Below are 24,155 nucleotides of genomic sequence, written 5' to 3'. Positions count from 1 at the left end.
GACTCACTTTTTGAGTTTCCTTCTATCCAGGCGCGAAGCGCACAAAAATTTCTTGACGGGATGTTTAGTTTAGGTTTCTTATGGCTAGTTTTATGCTAATTTCTGTTAAAATTACATTTTTAACGATCATAATAGTATTCTATAAGAAAACGATTTTATGACAAGGAATCGAAGTTTTCTAGAACATGTTGTTTTTGTTTTTTTTGGCGACATTCGGCGACATTCAGCGACATTCGGCGACATTCGGCGACATAGTCAGTGTCAGCCGAAAATCGACAATTCTTAGCATGTTTGACTGAAAATGCAATCAATTGAGCTTCTTATCCTCAAAGGTGCCCTTTAATAATTACCCAAATCGTCGATTAAAATGGAATATTTTACAAAAAATGCCATAAAAGTTGTCTTACTTTTGTATAATGCGAATTCGCACTGCCAATTAAGACCCTTGGATGACCATGATAACAATAATACTTCGATAAGAGCTTCAAAAAACCGTCTTATATCTTTTAATCGTGAAATTTGCATCTTGGACTCTCACAAGATAACGGGTAGTTCGAATGTCACATGGAGTTACAGAGAAAATAATCGAAATTCGAGGTAAATTTCTTGAGTCTGATCAATAAAACACCGGAAATCCTTAATAAAGAGCTTTCGACGGGGTTTTATGTTTTGAACTCTGCTCCATTGTCTACCCTGAAAAGCCGCTTTGTTGAATGTTTGACAAGTACTTTCACTGTCCGAGTTGTTGTCTCAACAGAAACCTGCGTATTCGAAATGATGTGTTTTAGTAGAACATAATAAGGCGTCATCAGCGGGTTTTCAAAATACAAAAACTCAAGAACCCGGTCTAGACGCTGCTGAAAAAAGATAAGCGATTAACAATTATGATAACAAACGAGACAAGCGTCTTCAGCGTTTAATTTGTCGAGCGCTTTTGTCGCCAAATCCGTAAATACTCGAAAAACCTATTCACCAATTCGGCAACAAAGTTCATAATTTCGTCAAGATTAAAAATACAAAAAAGGCAGAAATTTGAAAATAGATCTTTTTTCGCTCAAACAGGAAATGCTCTTCTCAGACTCAAAGATGCAAAATACAGAGAAAGGTTTGTTTCTTATTTTTTTAAAGAAAAAGTAAAGAAAAAAATTGAAGATTGTTTCGAAAAATATTTTCAAGCGCAGTCGGCACTGTTCTGTAATGATAGAATTTGCGATGCTGACTGCCGAAAGTACAGCTTTGTGGAGGTTGTGAAAGCTGAAGAAGAGGCGCTTTTTGATTTCGATTGTCGAGCGAAGGTTCTTGGGCCCGGAAGACATATTTGCGAGAATCAACAACCAATAGGTAAATCAGCTTATGAAACACTTAATAAGGGTGTTGCGGGGCTATCGGTCGGGCACCCAAAAAGGCCTGTTCGTTTGAACCCTTTTCTTAGTTAGTGGCTAGGGTTGGGAGACAAGGAGTGCTTACTTGGGGGTCCGGGGGGAAGCCCCCTACACATGTTAGGCCTAAGGGGGTACCGGGGGGGATAGCCCCTGGGTTAGGCTTCGGCTTATGGGCTGCCTGACTGATAACCCCCTACTACTTTATTAAGGATTACCCCTTCAATTTAGCTCTGAAAAGAAATGAGGAAGGGAGTGGATGGACAACAACAGAATCGCCAAATTCTAGCGCTCAGAACATCTCGTCCTCGAATCTTATTTTCCTGATTTTCCTCTTCTTGCTCTCCAAAATCATCAAATCATAAAAAAATAAAGCTGAGAAAGAGAAATTTATTATCAAGAAAAAAATCCTTTGAAAAATTTTCTTCTGATTGTTCTCTTCTATGTCTTCAATTGTACTTCTTCGTTGTGGGAGCAAAAAGTGGCCTTCTTTTTCCTTCCTTTCCAACAAAGCGCAGTTTTTTGGCAAAATAAGAATGTACAGTTAGGTTCAGATGATACTTACAAATTATCATGTTGAAATTGCTTTCCAGTTATTTTGAAAAGTTATAATAAAAAAAATCGATAGGGTGGGCTAATTGATGGCAAAAAAGCAAAACCGCTATGGAAGAATCTGATTGGCTAATCGCAAAAAAAAAATGAGGGCGTCTGATTGGATAAGAGATTATTTTCATATTTTGATTCGCTTATTTCCCAAAAACTTATCTCTTATTGGTTTGACCCCAAAAAGCGTTGAGCTTTCAGGATCGTCAGAGATTTTTGCCCACCCTACTCTTTGTTTTTTTACTAAAATTTATTAGTTTTGATATTTACAAAAAAATCCATTTTGTCATCGCTCGAAATTTCCCTTAGCAAGTCCCGATTGGCTTTAAATGCTCCAAAAAGCCCGTTTTGCAGCACTCATGATTTCCGCCGACAACATATGGGAATCTTTTTGGATACTGACCGCAGCACTTTTTCTCTTTGTGATTCGTTTTCTGATGATCTGAGCTCAAGAAGGTGATTTGCTCGGAATTGCTGGAAAAAGAACTGGTCGAGGCATCGTCGAAGAAGACGCCTTCGGGAATGTCGGTTGAGAAGCTTGATTTGTTCTTGAGAGTCTTATTGGTTTTCGCATTAAAAAATTAGAGATAGCGAGACTCAAAAAATTTCGCGCAAGAAAAATTTAGTCGTTTTTTTTCGAAAAATGTCGCAAAGTTTCGATTTTTTTTTTTGCTATTTTCATCTCTAGAACGATTCCTTGATGTTACTGCCTGGTCAATTACTGAATTCGCGAATCCCTCATTTCTATTTTTCTCTTCGTTGATTCCAGAATCGTTATTTTCCGGAATTCTGACGTCAGAAGTACACTTTGCCCCATCATACTCCCTTGCTTTTTGTTAGTCTTCAATTTCGCTATCGGAATTTACCTGTAGGTAGAATTGAGCTGAATTCCATTCATGAGCAGCGTGCCCAGATCTTCAGCAAGCCCCTTGTCGCACATGCACGAAGCATAAGCGCAAGAATCTGGGTCATTTGTGCATTGAATTTGGTTTCCGGATGATGTACTCGTTATTTTATAACGATAGCTGAAAATGAACGGTCATGAAGGGGGGGGGAAAGAGAGAAAGTAATCTCACCCCATGGTTTTCGGATCGCATTTGTAGTCGGAAAAGGCGCAGGAGTAACAGAGGGAGTGTTTTTTGCAAGCACTTTTCTTTGGTTATTTTTTGAAAATATATAAAAAATTTTTAAATAGCTTTGGTCAGAAAACTAACATCTAGAGTTCCTGTAATCTACCAAAGGAAAACTCTACAAATCGATATATAAAAAATCGCTTATGGTTAGTCGATAGCCCGAATCTTTCTAGAGAACCCGACGTAAAATTTTAATGAAGACCGTCATGGTCAATCATCTATTAGTAATAAGACTAGAACCGATTTCCTGTCAAGCTCATCAACCGGTCGACCTCTCATCTTGTTCGGATCCGACGGGGCAACACAGTAGCAGCCGTAGTTGTGAAATTCAAAGTAGAACTTTTTCGCTTGAGAAATCTAAATGGAAAAATAACGCGATAAGCACTCAAATCGACCCACCTGAGAGTTGATCAATCTTCTCCGATGAGAAATCTGCCTCAATTTATCGCCAAGGTTCAAATCCGCGGTTCGAGTTCGCTGAAGTCGGATGTTCAGAGCTTGTCCCTCTTCAGGATAATCCGCGGGAAAACTGTAGTCTTCCGATTCTGTTTGCCCGAAAGCAAAACTCGTCAATTTCAAAAGCGAAATGGCAAATTTCATCTTTTCTCTCGTTTTTCTCAAACTGATATTTTTTCGCAAATACGCTTTTTCGACGCGAAAAAATTTACTTTTATACAGTTTTGCGCCGCGCTGCGGTTTTCGCGCGCGACGAGCGTTTTTTCCGAGGCGCTAGAGAGCAGTGCCGCCCTTGCCATGAGATTTCATGAAAAGAGAAAAAGACTTGCTTTGAAGTTTATTTGTTCTAACAAGAAGAATTGATAAGACTGTCGTCGCAGAAATCGCCATTGCAGACGACGATATCGCAAATTGTTTCGAGCATTGTTGGATTAGTTCCAGCGGCGAATTGGAAAGCAGTGTAGCTCAGTTTGAATTCGTCGGTCAGCCAGCCTTCGGAATTCTGGACGGCGAAGGGGGTGGCAAGGGGATTCAAACAACCATCTGAAATAAATTTTTGGACAGGTAGACTCGAAGAGAGCAGAACCCATAAATAAAGATTCAATAAGATCGGTTGGCTTTTTTTTTGATTCTTTAAATTTGAGTTATTATCATTATTATTGGTATCATTGATGATACTCTCTGAAGTTTTTATAACGTTGAGTTAACTGATTGCTAGAATGATCATTGATTAAACTTACTTTGTAAAATTTCAAAATCAGTTGTTCCATCTGTAATCCGACACTTTTTGACGTGGAATTTCAGTCCGTCGATTTTATAACTTTTCAAAGCTTTTGAATTTTAAAGAACTTGATTGATTTTTAGCTCAAGTTAAATCTGAATTTCATGATCCTCGGACCCTAAAAACGCATGTTTTGATCAAAAGCGATTCCTTGGTCGGACAGAGAAGAAGAGCTGAGTTTGCTTGATGACCGTCTCGGTCGTGATTGGCTTTGTTCTTGCTTCGTCCAAATAGTACGCGGCGATGAATTCAAATTCACCCTGAAATATTTTCATTAGATAGCGATTTTGATGCCGCTTTCTCCTGTAAAAGGCCTTTTTAATGCGAAAAGGAGGAGCAAAAATAACGTGAAAATTAAATTTATGCGAAATTATAAAATTCAAAAATATTTCTTATTTCTAAATTTTCCAATATTCGCAAAAAACAACATACCCGTCCTGGCGGCACGGAGAACTCCACCCTTTGCTGGGTCGTATTTGCGCTTGTTGAAACGCTTAAAATTGAGTTGAACGAGCAGCTCACGTCTAGGTCCAAATTCGCCATCTAGAATTTTTATTAAATGAAAATAAAGAATAAATGATAATTTAATTGTTTTAGTTCATATACTTTTAAATTGCCTGAAGAGGTGTTTTTCGTTGAGTAATTTTGATATTGGTGGAGAATTTCAGTTCAGATGGAGTTTGAACTAACTGCGTTCCACATTGTCCGAGGGGTACTGTTAGTTCAGTAGTTGGAGATGTGACATCAGTCCAGCAATTTGTCCCAACGACGCCGATGGCAGCGGCATTCGGGCCAAGGAGGCAATCTTGAGGGTTGTAGTCTACTATTGACAGAAACTCAAATTAGCATTGGGATTGTGATAACAAAGAAAATAAAACGAAAATAAAATTTTTATCCCTGAAAAGTGTCCAAGAAAAATTCAAATTGACATAGAATTTTCCATCATTATGGTGTCCTAAATATTATTCTGTCAATAGGAGAATACAACCATCAGAAATGCGAACATCGATTCCATGAAACGAGCAGCTGACTTGGATCGTACTGGGATCGACGATGCAAGTTTTGCCGTCCGAATCGAGAATTGAGCATTCTGGGCACTCGCATTTTTGCTCCTTCGAGTTGCAAATATGAGAGCATCCGCCATTAGCCCCGTCGAAGCATGAAAAAGGCGGGATGCACTGGTAAAAGCCAGGGAGGTTCAAACACGTGTGATCTGCTGGGCAAGGGTCTTCTAGAGATCGCTTTCGGCGACCAGCAAGCCCGTTTGATCGGCAAGGAACACCGTCTTTTTCGCAGACGTAATAATGATCGTGCGAGCAGTCGTGGAACAAATCGCACTCGTCGGCCTTTTGAGCTTGATGCATTCATCTGGTCCTCCTTTTCGTTGAGCAGGAGCTTCAAGAGCTGATCGGATTCCACACATCGAATTGAAAACGGCGCTCATGGGCTTTCCTTCGAATTCGTATCGTCCATTTGCAAACTAAATATAAATATTCAGAAAATTGGGAAGCCTTTTTTATTTGCGAAATTTCTTAGTCAATTTTGTCTTACTTTCGGAGCGATCCAAATATCCTCACGGAAATGATCAATCGCAAAAGCCCAATCCTGGCCATCTTGAGGATTAAAAAGATGCCCTCCCATTGCCTCGCAATTCACTGTCGCTTCATTGTACGTCGCTTTTGGCAAAACTCGGCAAAAATTTTCAGGTCTCGAGTGAGAGCAGTCGAACCAACCCGGATGGGAACAAAGAACGTAATGCTTGTGGGTGCAATCGTGATCCTCATCGCACTCGTCGCCGTCCTTGTATTTGATGCAGCTCTTTTTCGCCATGTATCCTTGATTTTCGGGTTTCTTGCAACCGATGAAGCTCAGATCCGCCCAGCCGAGATTATCGGAATATTGGTAGAAACCATTTTGAGCCCTTGGCCCAATCCAGACGTCCTCTTCGATCGTTGAAAGAAATTGTTTATCCCTCAATGTTCGTGGGTTGAAAAGCTCTCCTCCAAAAGAGCGGCAGTACGCAAGAGCATCAAGATATGCCAACTTCGGTCCAGCTTCGCAAAGTCCCGGGAAAGCTGGCACCGCTGAATCGCTTGTTGTTGTTGTTTCTACTGTCGTTGTGGTTGTTGTTGTCGTTGTTGTGGTTGTTGTTGGATTGCATTCATCGTAGTCTAAACAGGTTGATCCGCTCCAGTAGTAGCCAGTTGGACAGGAAATAGCTTTCACCTACAAAATTTCTGCTAGTTAGATTTCACAGCAAAAATTAAAAAATATCTCTTTTTAAGTATTTGAAGCAAAAACACTTCAAACTGAAGAAATAAAACTGACCGAAGCAACGATAACAGCCGCGGTCTTCATCAACGACTTCCTCTGGCTCTCTCAAAATTTTCGAATGGAGCGATTATTGAGTCTGCGCGATCAAAATCAAACGAGTGGATTAGGAACCCGTCTCAAATTCGGATTAACTCCTAATACCGTCCTCTGTGCCCGCATCCCAGAAATTGAACTTCTTCAGAGCGCGCTTTTTTCAAGTCAAAAAATGGTCAAATTTCGCAACTCATCAAGAATGCCAGTCTAGAATGTAGAATCTAGAAAACTTAATTTCTTATTTTTGTATTTTGAATTTGCTTATCGCGCCGCTGCCAGGTTTTTGCACTTTGAATAATCCAAAAAGAGATTTTTATATTAGAATTCGACTTTCCACGTGGTTTCGGCCGCCTAGGCGACGAATGTCAAAATGAAGCATTTTTTCCTTCAGTTTTTTCTTTTGAAAAATTTCATCAAAATTCGAGTCAAAAAAATTTGCGACTAAAAATCGACTTTTTTTTTTATAAAAATTGTCGGATTTTTTTGTCGATTCGACCCCTTTTCTGATGAAATTTTTCAAAGAAAAATAGAAGAAGGAAAAAACTGCGCAATTTCATTTGTCAAGAAGGCATGTTTCCCTGGGGATGTATGTTCACGTCTTGTGGTGCCCAGGTGCGCCCAGCTGGAAGCAACTTTTGACCGTTGCTCGATGTCGAGGGGGATCGCGATTTGGTCATAAACAACCGCAAGGAACCTGGATAGCATCATCCAGGCTTATTCCTTCTTTGAAGTGACGTTCACGAATGAGGTCGTTCTTGAACTCGCTTTTCTTGTCCTTCAAATTCTTCATAATTGATAGTACCAACTTAAGGGTATCCACGTTTGTGAATTACCCTCACTGCTCGATGACGTTTCCATCCGTCGAAAGAATCTCAATAAGCTTCTTACTTGCAACTTCTCGCTCCTCAAATTTCACTTTTTTCGAACTTTCATTTTTCTTTATTCGAAAATTCTTTCACCTGAAATGCTGGAATTTGAAATACAAGTCAGATCACTTGCTTAATAAAAATATTGAGTTAAGGGTGGCACATCACGTAACGTGCCGCTGACAACTTTTGAGTTTTCTTGAGTGACAACTGCTTTTTCTGGACCGGTTTCTTTTCTTGGAAATCATGAAAAAGAGAAGGGATAGGAAAAGTAATCCGATATTAACTCGTCATCGGTTAACCCTGAGACGCATAAGAGACCTTTTACTGTGGTCGGAAGCTTATGAACACCTGGAGCACGTGGCTTTTTTGTTCAAAAAAGAAGGGTCTCTTATAATTCTATTAATTTTCAATGAACTGTATTTTTCAAAAAAAACTATCGAAAAAAAATTTTCCCGTCAAAGGAAAATTTCAAAAATGACCAATTTTTTGGTCGAAATTTATAGATTTTTCCTACAATTAATCGGTTTTATAACAAAAATTTCTATCAGCCCGCGTATTGGTTGCATTCATGAGATTAAAAAATATTTGAATTTTGACCAATAAAATGGCTGATAGAAATCTTCGTTATAGCGAAAACGAGCAGTAGGAATTTAATTTCAAATTTCAACTTTTTTTTCTTGATAAATATTGACAGTACTTAATCTGTGGATATTTGATGTGCTCAGAAAGAAAGGAAGCTGATTGTCGATCTGACAGTATTTGCGCAGGGAGCTCTATCGCCTTTGTTGAACGCGCATAATATTTGCGATTAACGAGTGCCTCCACTCAGAGAAAAAGAAACGAGCGAACTACTCTTGACGGAATTATGGTTGGATTACTTAGCTCAGCCGTGGGATACTGTGTTTTGAATAATGGCAGCAAGATTCCTGTAGGAAATCATGTTTCAATTTTGCACAGAAATAAATTTATTTTTCAAAAAACGAAAAAAACATCGAGTTTTTTTTTGAAAAACATGAAAAGTGGGACTTTCAACTCGCGATTTGCCGCGCGAAAAAGCAGCTAGAATCGTCGAAGAAGCTATCAAACTAGGAGTTAGGCACATTGACACGCAAATGTCTGCTCAAAATCAGAAAGAAGGTAAATCAAAAAGAAAGCGTTTTTACAATTCTTCGTTTTATTTTCTGAGAAAGCATTTTTTCCATTTTCTAAAAGGTCGAAACCGCAAAGTTACGGAAAATAAGCATCTTTTTTTAGTCGGCGTTGGAATCGGGCGGGCGCTTGCGGCGGGAGTGTTAAAACGCGAGGATTTGTTCGTCACCACAAAACTACCGCCGGTACACCACGACCATGTCGAAAAAGGTGATTCAATCAATTATTCTCATACGTAAGGACACTTCCTCTAGAATTGCCTTGAACACGCTTTTTGGTAACAATTAAAAGAATAGGGGATTATCTCGTCATTTTTCTTATTGGATAGGGCCTTTCCGGGACTCAATAAAGAATTCTAGCGCTGGAAAAAGAACTCGAATTACTGCAACTCGAATATTCCGACCTTCACGTGATTGAAACTCCTTGGCAGCTTGCATCAAAAACTGAAGAACTCGACGGGCAATTCAAAACGGACTCTGGCGATCTTCCTATTTTTCTGGGAGGAGAAGGAATTCCGGCAAAAAAATATGTTCCAATCAGAGACGTTTGGGAGCAAATGGAGAGGGTTTATGAAAAAGGGTTGGTGAAAGCGATTGGACTGGCGAATTGTGATGAGGATTTGGTCAATCATATTTCAGGAATGGTTTCTTACATTTTTTACTAAAATAAAATTTTTCAAAAAATTAGCCGCAAAAAAGTCGCTGCAAAAATCAAGCCCGCCTGCAACTTCATCGAACTCCATCTTCGCCACCAACAACCAGATCTTGTTCAATTTCTTCGAAACAAGAATATTCTCCCCATCGCTTCTACCGTATTCTCCGACTTGGATTCTGAAGACAATTTGACTGAAGTCGCAAAATCTCATCGAAAACAACCTTCTGACGTTGCTGCTCGATTTTTCTGCCAAAAGTTTGAATTTTTCTTTTTTTCATTGTAATTATTTTTTTCAAAGAGGAACTCCGATTCTGGTCGATTCGAAAAATCTTGAAGGAGTTTTGCCCAAAACAGAGCTTGGTTTCGCCCTTTCTGGAGAAGAAATCGAAAAATTGGAGAAATTTGATCAGAAAAAACGACTCCAGGTAGGATGAAAAAATAAGGATAGGGTAAAACTTTTCAGTACTTTAAAATATCTTCAATCACAGAAAACAAGAACTACCCGCGATCGTGGCTGAAAGAAGAAGGATTCAAACTCGGCAAATTTGCGAAAATTGGGCTTTTATCTCATTTTTCTCAATGAAAAAAAATCGATTTTTTTATTTCTGAATAAAATTATTTTCAAAATCGTGTTTTAAAATTAAATCTTATCATTTATCTACGAGTTCCCTTAATCTAAATATTCCAGGGGCGCGCTAGAAATCAGCTGTTCCCTAATTCAAAACCTTATTTTGTAAAAAAATTTCTCAGGCCTCAAAATTGAACAAATTTTCGATTCGAAACGTGTAGAGATAACCTGGCCGCGTTAAAAGACTGGCCACTTGAATTTGTTCAAGTGTGATTTTCTCACAAAAATAAACTCGCCGCTTTTAGATTCATTTTTTATCGCTATTTTTTAAAAACCAAGTTTATTCCAGTTTTCGATTAAAAAAGAGGCTCTTTTTAACTTTCGCTCTAGATTCTAGAATTTTCGCCATTTTTTGACAGGATAGAGTATTTGCAGTAAAAAGGGCGTCAACCGGATAAATGAACTCGTCGTTTTTGTAACGGCGGTTTTCTTTCGATTTGAAAACGTCAGATAAGCGACTCTGGAGAGCGCCGTCCGGTTGACAAGGGCCGAGATCAGCCGCCGATCCTATTCCGAAACACACTTTTCACACGTTTCAGCATTTTGCCAAAAAAGCCGCACTGCGACAAACTTGGGTTTTCAAAAACTTTTTTTTCCTTCTTCATCCAAGAAGGGAGAAGCCTTTTTTCCCATGTTTTCAGAGAAGTTCTCTGTTTTATGCGCGAAAAACCTCCAATTACACCCTCACTCGCACTTGCTTATTTTTCTTCAATGCAATAATTAAATGATAAGGAAACGTGGGAGTTATTTGCTATCTTGCAAAATTCTTCCGGGTTTTAAAAAATGCTCATTTTTGCAAAAAGAAATGCAAACTTTGATAGGATTGTCATTTTTCCTATGCTTGGCGTTTCTATAGTGAGAAGATTACACATTTTACAGTCTGTAAATAATGCATCTGTCACTTATTCCTTTCTTCAGGAAAATCGTATATTAAAAATAAAATGAGAGAATTTTATCGTTGGATTTTGATTATCTTCGCTGTCATTGGAGCTTTTTATTTTTTCATGACTGGGAGCATTGAAACAAGCAAAGATTTTATAAGTGAAAAATCTGATTTTGAAATTATCGAAAAAAAAGAAAGACGAGTTGTTATCGGAATTCTAGCGTAAGTCGAGATTTTTTGATTTATCTTTATATTCTTAGGGATCTTAAAAACTTTGACCGCAGACTTGCTCAGCGAGAAACCTGGCTTTTATCCTCAAAATTCGAGCATAAATATCTGATCGATGAATGGAATGAGAAATGGATCGCAGAAAATAAAACTTATGGGGATATAATTTCTATTGACGCATCATTTCATGGATACGCGAAAGGCTTTTCGGAAAAGCTTTATCGTTGGTACGAATTTGTTTCTAAAAATTATCCAGGCAAGTGTCTATGAAAGCATTTTCATTTGTAAAATGAATACTTAAGAGGGCACAATCGTGGGCAAAGCAGATGATGATTTTTACGCATGTGCAAATCTTTGGGAGACTGTTATGGAAAATTACGATGATCGAATGTATTTTGGCTGGTGGCATCCTAACGGCCCAAAGGACAACGATCCCCCTGGTGATCCAAATTTTCCAAAATTAAAAGTAAACCACCCTGATGCGCAACTTGTGCTTATCTCATGGAATTTAATGAAAGAAATTTTGGAAAAGCCTTTTTGAAATGTTTTGAACTTTTGTAAGAAAGATTCGTATGAAGATATCATTTCGAAATTTAAAATTAATAATGCTGTTTAACAAGTCTTGCGTTATCAGTTTTTCTCATGAAACCATAATTAGTAGCTTGTCTTTGCGTTGCCAAGCAAACAAAAGATATCTTTCACAGACAGCGATCCTAGATAGGCAATTTTTGGAAGCCTTTGAGTTTCAAAACTGTAAAAGCTCAGAAGGCCAGCCAAACTGCGACGAAAAGAACCCTGATGTAAGGTAAGACAAATCTGATTATTGATTCTTTATTTTCTTATACCTTTCCTATGAATCGATTAAAACAACATTTCCAAAGATTCGGGAATAACTTTGGAGGGCAATCTCTTGGTGGCTGGCTAGAGAATATTGGCAACATTCATGGAGTCAGGTTAAATCGTAGCGAAGAAATGAGAATTAACTACAAAAATTTAGAATGAATGACAGAATGGTCCACACGAATCATGGCCTTGTTGCTCCCTTCCGAAATCCTCTGAAAAAGCCTTACTGCGGCGAGATGGTTTCGTATCACAAAGCCCTGCCAAACTTGCAAAGATATTTGGAGTGCTTCGATCAGAATATAACGAAGACACGTGAATACTGCCACAAAGCTAAAGATCTTGTAAAATACTGTCTAGGAAAAAGCTGTCATCATAAAAGATAAAAACTATGATCTGGTTGTTTACAATTAAATGTTTTGATAGCAGCAATAAGAATACAGAATAAAAAAAAATTTCAAATTAAAATTTTAAAAATTTTTAATACTCAGTCAGTAATCTTCTTGTAATTTCCTCATATAAGCCATCGCTTCCCATTCGCCAAGACGCATGAAATGATCATCAACAATATTATCGCAGTGGATTTGTAGTTGTTTTACCTCTTGCTTCATCTTTTCGTGCCCGAATTTTTCAATTTTCTTCCATAAAGTTCTATTTGCATGTTTATATAAAGCATCATCAACTCTTTCGCGGTAATAAAGTCGTGCCTTTGTTTCTTTACTCAGATTATCTTCTGAGAATTTCTTCTTCTTATTCGAATTTGACTTAAGATAAACAATATCCGTGAATTCTAGTTTCATGAGCTCTTTTAGAAGAATAAGGCTCTCGTCAAAGTATTCTGTGATCATGACCAAATCGTAGTAATCAACAAGCCACTCTCCGAGATCATCTTCGGTCTTTGTTTTGTACATGTATGAAAGACCTACAAAATAAAATGAATAATTGACATAAGAAAATATATTTGGCGAAAATCTGATAAGAAAATCGACGAGTGAAAGTCAAGAATTCACATCACCTAGATCGAATGCCATCGGGTTTTGAGTATTTTCCGCAATCCTCGCTTTCTTATTTTTTGTCGATTGATTATTTATCTCGGAGAGGCTTGGTGACGTTCTTTCAATATACTTTTCTAGTGCCGCGGCAGTTGGGCTCTTTTTAAGGATCAAAATAAGGCTAAAAGCTAATTTTTTAAACAAAAAAAATTTCGCTTCAATATCATGATAAAGAACACAAAAAACCCTTTTCCTTTCCATCGAAACCAAATACGGACTTCCCGAAATATTCAAAAGCTGAAACAAATTGAGAAATTGGCTCGCGTAGAATCGTTATTTTCGTTGCATTTGGAAGAACTCGGTCGATTTCTTAAGAAAGGTTCGTTTAATTTATGTCTGAAAACATGTAACAAAGGATTTTTTTATACATGTTTTTTATCACAAATGCCCCAACGCAATAAATTCGGAAACCCTTTCCTGGGGACCAAACATGATGATTCGCAATAACATTATATTGCACCTCATCTATGCATGAGGGTTTAAATGGAACATGTTTGCAAATATAGTTTGTTCTTCCTTTCAACTTGAGTTTTGGAAAGCCAATTTTGAGTTCTTCCTTGATTGCAAGTCGGAAAATCATGTTAAGCATCGTTGTGCTGCCTGTTTTATGAGCTGAATAAATATTTTCATCTATTTTTATTTAAAATAAATCATACTTTTAAGATAGTAAATATTTCTTTTCGGCAATAATTCTTTCTTCACAGTTAGTTCTTGCGAAGAACTGTAAAAATTTTCTCCAAAGAATAAAATGTAGAAAGAGCCCGCAACAACAAACAGAAGTAAAATGTAAAATTCTCTCATCTTATATAAAAAATAATTGTTGAAAAAGTCATCTGTTCTTATAAATCGTTCTTGTGTCTTTTTATGTTTCAAAAAGCAAAAAAGACGCTGCCTTATTTGCATTCATTTTGGAAGCTTTGCACAGTGACTTGTCAAAGTTAATCATTGAACTCGTCGGTAAGCTAAAATAACTCAAAAAAAAAACGGGCGAAAAATCTGTAGAGAGCTTTGGACTTTTTTTTTGAGGATGACGATTACTCCTCATTTCAGACAGAAAGTTCTGAGCGCTCTGTTTATGCTTCTTTTGGTTGTTTTTGGTAAATATTTTATAAGAGAAAAGATAATTATTCTTTAGTTTTACTGATGTTCAAGATTGTTGACGGTGGGAAAGAAACGAACTCGTTCTCAAGAATAAGCGAATAAAACATCGAAATCAAATAAAAATATAATTGTATTTATCAGACAAAATAAACAGATTTACTTCAAGTAATCAATTCTGGCTCCTCAAGAGAGCGAACAATTCTTGTTTTTCGCACTTTCTTTCTGTCGAACAAAATCTTCGAATGCGTCTTTTCATCAATATTGCCTCCGCAAAGAATCGAAACGACGAATTTTCCCTTGATTTCTGGCGCTTTTTTGATCATTGAAGCAAGACCCACTCCAGCTGCGCCTTCGATTATTTGCTCCTCATTTCTAGAAAAGCGTTGAAATTTTGAGAAAATTGGGAAAAGTTGACTTGTGCGCGATGAAAATGGCATCTTCAATTTCTGATTCTGTTACCGTTACCCAATCATCGACCAACTCCTTAAACTTTTGCGTCAATAAAAATATCATTCATATTTTTTTTACTTGACAAATGTCGAAAGTAATCGCTCCGGGCTCGATTCCACCCGCTGACCCATCCGAAAGAGTTTCCTTCGATTCCATTTCAATTATCTTCCCGGCTTCGATAGATTCCTTCATGACTGGAGAATTCTTTGGTAAACATCCATAGATTTTGATCGATGGTTTTTGAAGCTTCAGCGCCGCAGCAACTCCTTAATTTTTTGCTGAAATCAACGAAGAGAACCCAAATCTATCCGCTAAAAAATGCAAATCTCAAACCTGAAATCAGCCCGCCTCCACCAACAGTGACAAAAACGACGTCGACTTTTGGGCATTGCTGGAAAATCTCGATGCCGATTGTTCCCTGGCCCCGGATGATGTTCAAGTCGTTGTAGGGACTGAGAAATTTGACTTTGCTCTTGTTTGCTTCCGCTGCATTTTTTGCCGCCAACTCGACTTCGACTTGATCGCTTTTTTTATTGTTTCAACAAAAATCTTTCAATTCTCGATTTTTTCGAAATTCTGAAACAAACCCATCGACGAAAATGAGTTCACATCCAGTTTTCGTTAGTTTTTCGAGTTTCAGCTGAGAAATTTTCTCAGGAAGATAGATTTTTCCAATTGTATTGACTCTAGAAAACGCCCAAGCGCATGCAAGACCATGATTTCCAGAGCTAGCGGTTCTTTTTCGGGTTAATTTTCGCCAAAACGGTCTTCAGGGAATTCTTTTTTGATGAAAAAAAGCTTATTTTCTTAATTAAATTGACCCTTTCATAAATTCTTCATAAATATTTTTCAAAGTTTTTACTGAATACATGGCTCCCCTGATTTTGAAAGATCCAGTGACATTTTGATTCTCCAATTTGAGATAAATCTTTGCAGATAGCAGATTGGACAAACTCGGTGACTTATGAAGGGCGGTCCTTAAAATTTCAATTTTCCCCAATTTTTTGAAATGAAGAACCTTGGGATGAATTCTCTGATAACTCTCGTCGCTTCCTGAAAGTCCTCTAGTTTAAAGTTTTCCATTTTCTATCTTTACAATTTTTTCTCCGATGCTGAGCCATTGTAGAGCAATCTTGACACTATCAAAATCAACCAATATTGACTTCGACAAATCTTTCGCTTTGTGTCCTTCCCGCAGAGCAAATTTATGAGCCCCTCGCTGAGAAAATATCTTCGGGAATATGCTTATTCTTTATTGGAAAATAATGTCATGTTTTGCCCAGAACAGTAATTAGGGAACGTAATAATTATCGAACTCTAGGACGCAGTCGTCGTCAAATTTCTCGGCAAGTTGAGAAATTTTCTTCGCCTGATGATTCCATCGAAATGAAGGTCGATCTCGGGGTTTCAGCGCCGTCCATGGACAAGAAATTGTCAAAGAACCTCCGGGCGTTTTCTGCAAAATTTGACAAATTGTCGCAAATTTGTTTTGAGAAAATTACAAAGTTTTTATTGAAAGAAAGTTTCAAAAAACTCAAGGTTTTTTCTCCCAACACTTGACGTTTTGCGCTGATCATATTTATTTCATAATAATTCTAATTAAATTTTTAAGAAAATATTGGACAGAAATAAAGAAGCAGATGAAAATTTTAATTATTCAGACAATTTTTCACAGCGCTGATGAGAGGCCAAGTTCCTTCTCCGCAGAATTTGCCTCTGTAATCGTCCATCGCTGTGTCCCAAAACATGCCACCAGCGAGTCCCATTTCTTTGATCCAGTTGCATCGTTCCGTCACGGTCTGGACATTTTCATATCCCATCCAGATATTCGTCGAATGGCTGTACGAATAAGCACTGCCGAGTGCAGGGTCAACAACAGTCGTGTATGAACCCGAGTTGAGAGCGTTGCAGATTTCATAGTACGCCCAGTAGCCGGAAGTAGCGAGATAAGGGCCCGCAGGGCAAGCTCCGTTAGCTGGTGCTCCTGGGGAAAAGTTTCCGTTGAGCATGTTCCAGCCTCGACCGTAAGCGGGAAGACCGAAGACGAGCTTGTTGGCGGGGCAGCCTTCGGAAAGCCAGTATTCTGCCGCAGCTTTTGTTGATAACTAAAGAATTTGTCACGATTAGATACATATTCTTTTTGAGCTTCTTACCTGGGTATCACCATAATTCGCCTCAAAATTGGAATGATGACCCAAGTTCGCCTCCCAAGATCCATGCAAGTCATAACTCATCAAGTTGATATAATCAAGCCACTTCGAAATTTCAGCAATATCATACGCGCTACTCGCAGTTGAAGCTGGCGCCGCAACAGCCGCTGTCAATTCCAACTGTGGTTGTCCAGTAGAAATTGCTTCTGCAATAAAGGCTTCTTTCAATTCTTTGCAAAGAAGACTAAAGCGATCTTTGTCTTCTGGCGGGCTTCCTCGATGAGCCGGGTATTCCCAGTCGAGATCGAGTCCGTCGAATCCGTTGTCTCTCAAGAAGGTAATTGCATTTTGGATAAATTCAGCTCGATTTGCTTGAGTAGCGACCATCGCTGTAAATGGTTCAGATCCATGAGTCCAGCCGCCGACAGCAAGAAGGACTTTGAGGTCCGGATTCACGTTTTTGAGCTCCATCATACCAGGGTAAAGAGCTTTCATGGGGCTTTTTATGATTTTTAGGAATTTTTTGGTGGATCAATTCAATTTGGTGATCGCTTAAAGAACGAACTAGAAAAGAGCCCCCAGACTGAAATATCGTTCCATTCATATGGCTCAAGTTTGTTTAGTCCTTGAGGAATTTTTGCGAATGCATAAACATAGTGTGTGCAGAGATTAGCATCGAGATCGCTAGAACACGAGATTTTCAGAGGATTGCATACGATTTTTTCTTACCTTGGCATTTGTTGAGCGTCGCCATTTCTGTACTGCGCCCAGTTGATAAAGTAACACATGAGCACTTTTGAGTTAGGAGTTGTTGGATCTGTTGTTGTACTAACTGTTGTTGTCGTCGTCGTTGTAGTTGTTGTTGGAGGACCTGTGTATGGCTCATCAGTAGTGGTGGTCACTGCTGGCTGGGAGAGACAATCTTTGACTGTCTTGAAAAGTGGCCATTTGCCTTGGCCGCAGAATTGGCCTCTGAAATCGTCCATCGCAGTGTCCCAGAACATGCCACCAGCGAGACCCATGGATTTTACCCACTCGCATCGCTCGGTCAGAGTCTCCACATTTTCATAAGCCATCCAGACATTTGAAACAGTGCTATAAGAATAGACACTGCCAATCGCTGGATCGAGGACTGTTGTATAAGTGCCAGTATTCAGAGCATTGCAGATTTCGTAGTAGCTCCAGTAGCCTTCACTGTACATGTAAGGTCCACCAGGAGCAGCTCCGTTCGCTTGATCACCAGGACTATTGGCTCCGTTGAGCATTCGCCACCCTCGGCCATACGCTGGCATTCCGAAAACGAGCTTATCAGCTGGAGCACCTCCGGCGAGCCAGTACTCAACCGCGAATTTGGTAGAAAGTTTAGGGTCTCCATAATTCGCCTCAAAGCCGGAATGATGACCAAGTGTCAACTCCCAGGTGCCGTGAAGATCGTACGACATCAAGTTGATGTAGTCCAGCCATTTTGAAATTCCGGGAATGTCGTAAGCGGAATCGACTGTGGCGTAGCCAGCAGCAACTGCTGCAGTGAGCTCGAGTTGTGGATTGCCAGTGTTCTTGGCCTCGTTAATAAAGCCTTGTTTCAATTCTTTGCAGAGCAAAGTGAATCTATCTCTGTCAATTGCTGGTGATCCGCGATTTGCTGGGTACTCCCAGTCCAAATCAAGTCCATCAAATCCATGGGTTCGGAGGAAGGTGATCGAGTTTTGGACAAATTCAGCTCGATTTTCAGGAGTAGCGACCATAGCAGTAAATGGACCAGATCCATGAGTCCAGCCTCCGACAGCAAGGAGAATCTTGAGATTTGGATTGACATTCTTCAGTTGCATCATTGCTGGATACAAGGCGGAGATATCGTTCCACTCGTATGGCTCAAGATGATTCGATCCCTGAGGAATCTTGGCAAAGGAGTAGACGTAGTGAGTGCAGAGATGAGGGTCGAGATCGCTCGGCATTTGTTTCGCCGCACCGTTTCTGTATTGAGCCCAGTTGATGAAATAGCACATCATCACCATTTCTTTCGCGTTGGGATCTCGAGTTGTTGTTGTTGTAGTTGTGGTGGTAGTCGTTGTTGGGGGGCCAGTGTAGGGAGTTGTTGTGGTTGTGGTAGTAGTTGTTGTAGTTCCTGGATCCGTAGTGCCACAGCTCGACGTATCAACATTTGCCTCCCAGTCGCAGTTCACACCATTCCAAAGGGTTCCATCAGGACACTCGAGAATATTCGTCGGATGTCCAACTCCCGAGCATTGATAATATTTCTTGCAATCGCAGTGAGAGTAGTATCCAGGAGCTTTTCCATCACAATAGGTCATGTCATCCTGGCAACCGCCTCCTCCCCCGCCGTCGCCGGTCGTGGTTGTTGCCGAAGCAGTCGTTGTTGTTGGCCCCGGTGGAGCCACATCGCCGCAGTTGGAAGTGTCGACATTCATTTCCCAGTCGCAGTAGCCAGCATCGGCGTTCCAGACGGTTCCAGGAGCGCAAGTCTACGTTTATCCTGATAATAAAGGTTAAAAAAAGAAGAAACCTGAATATAAGTATTCCCGGCATGGCACTGGTAATATTTCTCGCAGATTGGATGAGCATAGTACCCATCATTCTGACCAAAACAGAAATTTGGATCTTCTGGATCGCTTGGTCCCTCTGTTGTTGTCGAAACCGTCGTAGTCGTTGTTGATGTCGTGCTGACCCAGTCAAAGTTGTCTTCAAAGAGGCAGGAGAGATCTTCATGAATGCCAGGAATGTAGCGAACGTTGAAATTTGGCAAATCATCTTGAGCAGCTCCGACGATTGTGACGAGGAATTTGTATTTTTCTCCAGCAGCAATTTGCTGATTGAACATATTCGAGGTAAAAACAGCGACTCGGTGACCGACTGAGGTCGTGACAGAAGTCTCCCAGGAATTGAAAGACAAAGTAGCTTCGACTTCATCAGTGAACCAAAGAACAACTGTCCAGGTGTTCAAGTCCATTTCCGGCTGGATTCCGAGTTTCATCGCGAAACCATGCTGCCATTTATGGATAGTTCGAGCGGCAAAGAATGGCTTGTTTTTGTACATTTTCGGACAGCGCTTTTTGCAGCTAGAAAAATTTCAAAAGATTCGACTTTCATGAGGATTTACTAGAATGGTCGGGAAGCTCTCCACTTTCCAGTAGCTTTGCATTGAATCTCGACACTGTTTGATTCTTGATCCCCATCATCCTGAAAGACCATTTTGTAGTCGTTTTCACAAGAGATCCAGCACTTCGAGTATTTCTTTCCAATATGACCTCCATCAGTACAGCCATCTTTGCCCTCATCAATTTGAGCCTGAGTCAACTTGATAATTGCCCGTTCCCAAGTTTCTTGCCAGGGAGGGCAGAAACTCAATGGATCTTTTGTTGTCGACGTCGATGTTGTTGTCGTCGTGGTCGTTGTTGTTGTCGGACCGCTGTTTGTCGTCGTTGTTGTGGTAGTGGTGGTTGTTGTTTGGGGAGTTCCGTCGTTGGAAATCATCACATCGGCGCAGTTTTTGAACTCTTCTTGGTAACCCTTACCAATTCCGCAATCATCGGGTCCGTCGCAGCCCCAACCGTTTCCAGCATGATAGGTCCATCGGATCACACATCGGCTGCACTGGATATCTGGAATCATCACTGGAACATCGTACCAGTAACCCTTTTAATAAAAGAATGTAAATTTCAAGCGGAAACGTACCTGTTCAGCATAATCCGCGGCAGATGGATCAGGAACCATGAATTTGTCTCCCTGCCCCTGAATCTGCATGATATTTGATTGAAGGCAATCTTCGAGCTCTTGAGCGGTAAGAACTTGATTGTTCTGCGCGCAGATGTGGAACTGAATCCAGCCCTTGTGGTGAGCGGTAATTTGGATTCGAGAAGTCATCACTGTATTTGGCGTCAAATGAGCGACGATTACTTTTTGTCCCATTGCTCCGCCATCTTCGTTTTTTCGCGGCTCCGGGTTCCTTTTTTTTATAAATGAGAGGACAAGAAAACTTAGCCTACCCGTAGGGATCTCCACAAACTCCGCATCGGTAGTCTTGGCTGATTTGGTAGGACAATCCTCCGCAGTTTATTCCATTATCGGTATACTCGATTCCGAGAATATTTTTATAAGGAGTAAGAAGTGGATTGGAATCGACAAATCTCCAAGCAGTAGATCGACCAGGAGGGAACATCATCCGGCCATGGCCATTCGCCAGGCCGAGAAGACCTAATTTTTTGTCTTATATTTTCACTTAGACCTTGAAAATACTCTCGAAACATATAAAACAACAAACCTATAAACAGAGTCTTCATCTTTTTTCTCTCGAAGATCGACTGGACCTTGAAACAAAGAAAAAGTCGATCGGCGATTTTATCCCCCTTCGCTGATTTTTATCCGCCGGATAATGACGGAGAATTAACCCCTCTTATCCTCTCATCGAAAATGATTTATGTCTAAATCAGAGTTTTTCAGACTTTTGAAGTTGACAGTTTATTGTTATTGAAGATCATTCTTAGAGCAGTTTTTTTATTCTTCCCAGTGGTTCTTTCTTCCTATCCATAAGATTCCGTCTTCTCCAGTAGTGATGTCGTCAAACATTTTGATTGGATCGATGTTGTTGATCAGCTCTTTTTTGTTCTCGGAAATTCCGTTGAAGAATAACTGCCATCTCGGCTGAAGAACAAATCAAAATTAAAATTTGAAGATTTTCTTACGTCAACTTTCGAGTGTTCTCGTATCTTTAATCTCAAAGTCATCACATCATCGCCTTAGAATTTCGTTATTTTTTCGGCCAAATAGAGGAATTTTATTAGTTGAATTTTGAGCTTACCTTCGTTTACTGTTATGGTTTTTGTTTTCGGTTCAATAATATCTCCATATCGGTCAGCAATCCAACCTATCAAGAAATATTTTGACAAAAATTTTTTTCATATTTACCAATTTTGAATTTTGTCTTTTCAGAAATTTTGTTTCGCGCAAAATCATTAGAAACCGTTTCTCCGAATCTTTTCGGTCTTTTGACGATTTCATCTTGCGGCACTGGTTTTTCTCTCTTTGAGATTTTTCTGACTTCGTTTTTGAACTCGCATTCTTCGCTCATGTGCCACGATCAGGGTTCGGTAATTTGAGCTCACGCTAAAACTCAAGGAAACAAAGCTTGAGACTCACGTTTTTTAATTTGAGTTTTGAGAACTCAGAGATGAGAGCTCACGTGAGAAATCAATTCTGGCGATCCATGAGCCAATCAAGGAAGCGCTCGCTTAATTTGAGTTTTGAAAACTCAAAACTCTCAAATCTCTCAAAAACTCAAAACTCCCAAAACTCTCAAATCTTCTCAAAATGATTTCTCAAGTCACTTTGAGTTCTCAATTTGAGGAAATTTGAGCGTCTAGCCAAAATGAGTTTTAGCTTGAGCTCAAATTACCGAACCCTGGCCACGATAGTTGATCATAACCGAGGGGTTTCGTGAAGCATTGGCAGCATTCAAAGCCGTTAAGTTGGCGAAGTTCGATGATTTTCGGCTGATCTTCGATCAGAGAATCTAATTTTTTGATTAGGTCTTTTTTCTTGGGAGTTTTTATTTACCTACTTGTTCACCGCATCGGCATTCTTGTCCTCTTTCTTGCTTTTTCTCAAGACATCTTCTACAGCAATGTTCTTCGCAACATCCTAAAGCAACAGCATCTTCTATTACAAGCCTTAGAATAACAAAAATGACTATTCAGCAAAGAAATATTTACTTGCAAAAGTAGCACTCGACTAAATCTCTGAAATCATCTGACAAAAGTCTTGCAGAAAATCCCATTATTTCTAACGAAAAATGACGAATCTACAAAACTGGCGAAGGCAAAAGTCAAATATTAAATATTACGCAGCGCCTCAGTCGATTTCTTTTGCAAATTTAAAAATGCCAAGCCAGTCTCAAATCGAGAGAAATGGGATTCGCGGCAAGACTTTTGGATCGCGATTTCGCCGATTCCGTCATTTGCTATCTTTGCAAGTAGGGATATGAATATCGAATTAGCTTTGATTTTTCATTTTCAGGGAGGTACTTGAAGATGTTGTGGCTTTAGCTTGTTGCGAAGAGCATTGTTGTAGAAAATGCTACGACTCAAAGAAAAGGGGGAATGAAGAGTGCGTTTGTGGCCAAAATGTAGGAAAATTTCAAAAAAATAACATTTCAAAAACTATTTTCGAAGCCACTTTTTTCTGAAATTTTGAAAAGTCGACCACATTGAAGATCGCCCAATGAAAAACGAACTTGCCGAAGCCGGAGATTTCGAATGTACAAAATGCTTTGCCAAACCGCTTCGATACGATCTTCTTCCACGGCATATGAAGGATGACTGTGCTAGGCGAACTGTTTACTGTCGCCATTGCGAAAGACATCATGGAGCGGATTATGTCGAAAGCTGCGCCAAAAATACCGATGCAGCGGCAATTCATCGCGAACGAGCTAGGCTAGAAAGAGAAGCCGGTAAATCTAAGAATTGATCGATTCAGCCTCTTTTTAAAGTCGACTTCTGAGATTTTTATTTTTTTTCAGCGCTTTCAAAAAAAAGAATGGAAGATGCGATAAAAAGCGAACACGAAGCAAAAATGAAGATCGAAGAAGTCCAACAGCGCGAAGATATTCTCCAAACAAGATTCAACCAACAAAAAGAACAACTTCGCCAAACTGAGCAACAAGGTATTTTTCTCTTCAAAATTGTCCATTCTGAGAAAGAAAATCTTTTAGCAAATCGAATAATGATCGCCCAGCACCAGGAGCGACTCAATAATCCACCACCACCAAATGAAAGAATCGTCACGAGACCGCTTCGATACGGCCCTAATGTTGGAACTAACTTTGTCAGAAAACAGATTCCTTGGCAAAATGACTTCAAAAAACTTACTTTTGGTAATTATATCTTCGTTTTTAAATCGAATAAAGGATAAGGGTGGATTCAAAATCGATTTGGCAAGCCCATTGCTCCAGAAAAGCGTGAATTGATGATCAATAGGGAAGACACAGTCAGATCCGTTCGAGATAAAATTCGGGCGCAGTGCAAAATCGAGGTAAAAAACCTTTTTCGAGCAAAATTGATCATCTAAAAAAGTGGCCACGACAATTGTTTTACAACGGAATAACCGATCGAAACTCCAAACTCATCAACAACATCGACCCAATCAAAGAAATCGATGATATAACAGTCGGAGCCGATGGGATTCTTTGGATCGGGAGGAGCAATATTTGGGACGATGAGCAATTTCTTGAAGACCAAAAGAATGCTGCTTCCTATCGATACTGATCTTTCAAAAAATAAAATAAAATAGCCATATTTTTTCTAGATATCGACTCTTTATTTGATCATGTTCATTATTCCCTTCATTCATTCTTTCAAAAAATGGGTTGCAAGTGTTGTAAGCAAAAATCAGAGAAAACAATCAAAAAAGGTGAAAAAAC

At 39.5% G+C, this 24,155-nt stretch overlaps 11 protein-coding genes across 11 annotated transcripts; 2 read left to right on the top strand and 9 right to left on the bottom strand.

Annotated features, from left to right (window-relative positions):
- Positions 1–1,749: 1,749 nt before the first annotated feature.
- Positions 1,750–3,178, bottom strand: LOC145708109 (uncharacterized). The gene is made up of 4 exons (XM_081785734.1): positions 3,059–3,178; positions 2,849–3,007; positions 2,690–2,807; positions 1,750–2,530 (listed from the first exon to the last, which is right to left on the bottom strand). Exons 1-4 carry the CDS (start codon positions 3,061–3,063, stop codon positions 2,288–2,290), a joined length of 525 nt encoding a protein of 174 aa, XP_081641860.1. The 5' UTR covers positions 3,064–3,178; the 3' UTR covers positions 1,750–2,287.
- A 138-nt stretch (positions 3,179–3,316) lies between these two features.
- LOC145695231 (uncharacterized) lies at positions 3,317–3,743 on the bottom strand. Its single transcript, XM_081772234.1, has 2 exons — positions 3,515–3,743; positions 3,317–3,472 (listed from the first exon to the last, which is right to left on the bottom strand). Exons 1-2 carry the CDS (start codon positions 3,713–3,715, stop codon positions 3,326–3,328), a joined length of 348 nt encoding a protein of 115 aa, XP_081628360.1. The 5' UTR covers positions 3,716–3,743; the 3' UTR covers positions 3,317–3,325.
- A 759-nt stretch (positions 3,744–4,502) lies between these two features.
- Positions 4,503–6,731, bottom strand: LOC145702374 (uncharacterized). The gene is made up of 5 exons (XM_081779598.1): positions 6,681–6,731; positions 5,904–6,578; positions 4,970–5,832; positions 4,785–4,895; positions 4,503–4,612 (listed from the first exon to the last, which is right to left on the bottom strand). The coding sequence occupies exons 1-3, from the start codon at positions 6,708–6,710 to the stop codon at positions 5,584–5,586; spliced, it is 954 nt and encodes a 317-aa protein (XP_081635724.1). The 5' UTR covers positions 6,711–6,731; the 3' UTR covers positions 4,503–4,612; positions 4,785–4,895; positions 4,970–5,583.
- A 1,881-nt stretch (positions 6,732–8,612) lies between these two features.
- LOC145709107 (uncharacterized) lies at positions 8,613–9,976 on the top strand. Its single transcript, XM_081786793.1, has 5 exons — positions 8,613–8,725; positions 8,843–8,947; positions 9,097–9,646; positions 9,690–9,816; positions 9,855–9,976. Exons 1-3 carry the CDS (start codon positions 8,701–8,703, stop codon positions 9,399–9,401), a joined length of 435 nt encoding a protein of 144 aa, XP_081642919.1. The 5' UTR covers positions 8,613–8,700; the 3' UTR covers positions 9,402–9,646; positions 9,690–9,816; positions 9,855–9,976.
- Positions 9,977–12,402: 2,426 nt separating this feature from the next.
- LOC145711008 (galactosylceramide sulfotransferase-like) lies at positions 12,403–13,119 on the bottom strand. Its single transcript, XM_081788723.1, has 2 exons — positions 12,986–13,119; positions 12,403–12,892 (listed from the first exon to the last, which is right to left on the bottom strand). Exons 1-2 carry the CDS (start codon positions 12,999–13,001, stop codon positions 12,462–12,464), a joined length of 447 nt encoding a protein of 148 aa, XP_081644849.1. The 5' UTR covers positions 13,002–13,119; the 3' UTR covers positions 12,403–12,461.
- Positions 13,120–14,267: 1,148 nt separating this feature from the next.
- LOC145711450 (L-threonine ammonia-lyase-like) lies at positions 14,268–15,678 on the bottom strand. The gene is made up of 7 exons (XM_081789143.1): positions 15,592–15,678; positions 15,395–15,550; positions 15,161–15,340; positions 14,907–15,097; positions 14,652–14,839; positions 14,539–14,606; positions 14,268–14,495 (listed from the first exon to the last, which is right to left on the bottom strand). Exons 1-7 carry the CDS (start codon positions 15,654–15,656, stop codon positions 14,285–14,287), a joined length of 1,059 nt encoding a protein of 352 aa, XP_081645269.1. The 5' UTR covers positions 15,657–15,678; the 3' UTR covers positions 14,268–14,284.
- Positions 15,679–16,146: 468 nt separating this feature from the next.
- LOC145699550 (acidic mammalian chitinase-like) lies at positions 16,147–17,197 on the bottom strand. The gene is made up of 2 exons (XM_081776820.1): positions 16,727–17,197; positions 16,147–16,678 (listed from the first exon to the last, which is right to left on the bottom strand). Exons 1-2 carry the CDS (start codon positions 17,195–17,197, stop codon positions 16,223–16,225), a joined length of 927 nt encoding a protein of 308 aa, XP_081632946.1. The 3' UTR covers positions 16,147–16,222.
- A 9-nt stretch (positions 17,198–17,206) lies between these two features.
- LOC145699539 (uncharacterized) lies at positions 17,207–21,059 on the bottom strand. The gene is made up of 7 exons (XM_081776809.1): positions 21,003–21,059; positions 20,728–20,935; positions 20,417–20,687; positions 19,842–20,377; positions 19,248–19,800; positions 17,453–19,206; positions 17,207–17,407 (listed from the first exon to the last, which is right to left on the bottom strand). Exons 1-7 carry the CDS (start codon positions 21,019–21,021, stop codon positions 17,260–17,262), a joined length of 3,489 nt encoding a protein of 1,162 aa, XP_081632935.1. The 5' UTR covers positions 21,022–21,059; the 3' UTR covers positions 17,207–17,259.
- A 176-nt stretch (positions 21,060–21,235) lies between these two features.
- On the bottom strand, positions 21,236–21,809 carry LOC145711449 (uncharacterized). Its single transcript, XM_081789142.1, has 4 exons — positions 21,647–21,809; positions 21,540–21,605; positions 21,424–21,476; positions 21,236–21,382 (listed from the first exon to the last, which is right to left on the bottom strand). Exons 1-4 carry the CDS (start codon positions 21,807–21,809, stop codon positions 21,236–21,238), a joined length of 429 nt encoding a protein of 142 aa, XP_081645268.1.
- Positions 21,810–22,113: 304 nt separating this feature from the next.
- LOC145711448 (uncharacterized) lies at positions 22,114–22,530 on the bottom strand. Its single transcript, XM_081789140.1, has 3 exons — positions 22,450–22,530; positions 22,295–22,407; positions 22,114–22,250 (listed from the first exon to the last, which is right to left on the bottom strand). The coding sequence occupies exons 1-3, from the start codon at positions 22,512–22,514 to the stop codon at positions 22,114–22,116; spliced, it is 315 nt and encodes a 104-aa protein (XP_081645266.1). The 5' UTR covers positions 22,515–22,530.
- Positions 22,531–22,876: 346 nt separating this feature from the next.
- On the top strand, positions 22,877–24,022 carry LOC145709910 (uncharacterized). The gene is made up of 5 exons (XM_081787607.1): positions 22,877–23,186; positions 23,256–23,399; positions 23,448–23,609; positions 23,649–23,767; positions 23,809–24,022. The coding sequence occupies exons 1-5, from the start codon at positions 22,958–22,960 to the stop codon at positions 23,998–24,000; spliced, it is 846 nt and encodes a 281-aa protein (XP_081643733.1). The 5' UTR covers positions 22,877–22,957; the 3' UTR covers positions 24,001–24,022.
- Positions 24,023–24,155: the final 133 nt, after the last annotated feature.

The sequence above is a fragment of the Oikopleura dioica genome, chromosome 1 (genome assembly GCF_907165135.1).
Source record: "Oikopleura dioica chromosome 1, OKI2018_I68_1.0, whole genome shotgun sequence".
Lineage (NCBI taxonomy): Eukaryota > Metazoa > Chordata > Appendicularia > Copelata > Oikopleuridae > Oikopleura > Oikopleura dioica.
The sequence above is the reverse complement of the archived record's forward strand: the minus strand, read 5'-3'. Positions and strand labels throughout refer to the sequence as shown.

Excerpts from the sequence above, each read along its gene's own strand:
- LOC145711448 (XM_081789140.1), bottom strand. The coding sequence starts at position 22,514 with ATGGGATTTTCTGCAAGACTTTTGTCAGATGATTTCAGAGATTTAGTC. Across the intron at positions 22,408-22,449 it reads GTCGAGTGCTACTTTTGCAA|GCTTGTAATAGAAGATGCTG; the intron begins GTAAATATTTCT and ends TGTTATTCTAAG. Across the intron at positions 22,251-22,294 it reads CCGATGCGGTGAACAAGTAG|ATTCTCTGATCGAAGATCAG; the intron begins GTAAATAAAAAC and ends TCAAAAAATTAG.
- LOC145711449 (XM_081789142.1), bottom strand. The coding sequence starts at position 21,809 with ATGAGCGAAGAATGCGAGTTCAAAAACGAAGTCAGAAAAATCTCAAAG. Across the intron at positions 21,606-21,646 it reads AAAGACAAAATTCAAAATTG|GTTGGATTGCTGACCGATAT; the intron begins GTAAATATGAAA and ends ATTTCTTGATAG. Across the intron at positions 21,477-21,539 it reads AACCATAACAGTAAACGAAG|GCGATGATGTGATGACTTTG; the intron begins GTAAGCTCAAAA and ends CGAAATTCTAAG.
- LOC145709107 (XM_081786793.1), top strand. The coding sequence starts at position 8,701 with ATGTCTGCTCAAAATCAGAAAGAAG. Across the intron at positions 8,726-8,842 it reads TGCTCAAAATCAGAAAGAAG|TCGGCGTTGGAATCGGGCGG; the intron begins GTAAATCAAAAA and ends ATCTTTTTTTAG. Across the intron at positions 8,948-9,096 it reads CCACGACCATGTCGAAAAAG|CGCTGGAAAAAGAACTCGAA; the intron begins GTGATTCAATCA and ends AAAGAATTCTAG.
- LOC145699539 (XM_081776809.1), bottom strand. Across the intron at positions 20,688-20,727 it reads GTTTGTGGAGATCCCTACGG|GAACCCGGAGCCGCGAAAAA; the intron begins GTAGGCTAAGTT and ends TATAAAAAAAAG. Across the intron at positions 19,801-19,841 it reads AGAGCTTCCCGACCATTCTA|CTGCAAAAAGCGCTGTCCGA; the intron begins GTAAATCCTCAT and ends AAATTTTTCTAG.
- LOC145699550 (XM_081776820.1), bottom strand. The coding sequence starts at position 17,197 with ATGATGGAGCTCAAAAACGTGAATCCGGACCTCAAAGTCCTTCTTGCT. Across the intron at positions 16,679-16,726 it reads CGAATTATGGTGATACCCAG|TTATCAACAAAAGCTGCGGC; the intron begins GTAAGAAGCTCA and ends CAAATTCTTTAG.
- LOC145702374 (XM_081779598.1), bottom strand. The coding sequence starts at position 6,710 with ATGAAGACCGCGGCTGTTATCGTTGCTTCG. Across the intron at positions 6,579-6,680 it reads CGGCTGTTATCGTTGCTTCG|GTGAAAGCTATTTCCTGTCC; the intron begins GTCAGTTTTATT and ends GAAATTTTGTAG. Across the intron at positions 5,833-5,903 it reads ATATTTGGATCGCTCCGAAA|TTTGCAAATGGACGATACGA; the intron begins GTAAGACAAAAT and ends ATTTATATTTAG.
- LOC145695231 (XM_081772234.1), bottom strand. The coding sequence starts at position 3,715 with ATGAAATTTGCCATTTCGCTTTTGAAATTGACGAGTTTTGCTTTCGGG. Across the intron at positions 3,473-3,514 it reads GAAGATTGATCAACTCTCAG|ATTTCTCAAGCGAAAAAGTT; the intron begins GTGGGTCGATTT and ends TTTTCCATTTAG.
- LOC145709910 (XM_081787607.1), top strand. The coding sequence starts at position 22,958 with ATGAAAAACGAACTTGCCGAAGCCGGAGATTTCGAATGTACAAAATGC. Across the intron at positions 23,187-23,255 it reads TAGGCTAGAAAGAGAAGCCG|CGCTTTCAAAAAAAAGAATG; the intron begins GTAAATCTAAGA and ends ATTTTTTTTCAG. Across the intron at positions 23,768-23,808 it reads GGGCGCAGTGCAAAATCGAG|TGGCCACGACAATTGTTTTA; the intron begins GTAAAAAACCTT and ends CATCTAAAAAAG.
- LOC145708109 (XM_081785734.1), bottom strand. Across the intron at positions 2,808-2,848 it reads CAGCTCAATTCTACCTACAG|GGAGTATGATGGGGCAAAGT; the intron begins GTAAATTCCGAT and ends ACAAAAAGCAAG. Across the intron at positions 2,531-2,689 it reads ATTCAGTAATTGACCAGGCA|AACAAATCAAGCTTCTCAAC; the intron begins GTAACATCAAGG and ends AAGACTCTCAAG.
- LOC145711450 (XM_081789143.1), bottom strand. The coding sequence starts at position 15,656 with ATGGAAAACTTTAAACTAGAGGACTTTCAGGAAGCGACGAGAGTTATC. Across the intron at positions 15,341-15,394 it reads TATGAAGAATTTATGAAAGG|ACCGTTTTGGCGAAAATTAA; the intron begins GTCAATTTAATT and ends AATTCCCTGAAG. Across the intron at positions 14,607-14,651 it reads TTACTTTCGACATTTGTCAA|GAGTTGGTCGATGATTGGGT; the intron begins GTAAAAAAAATA and ends CAAAAGTTTAAG.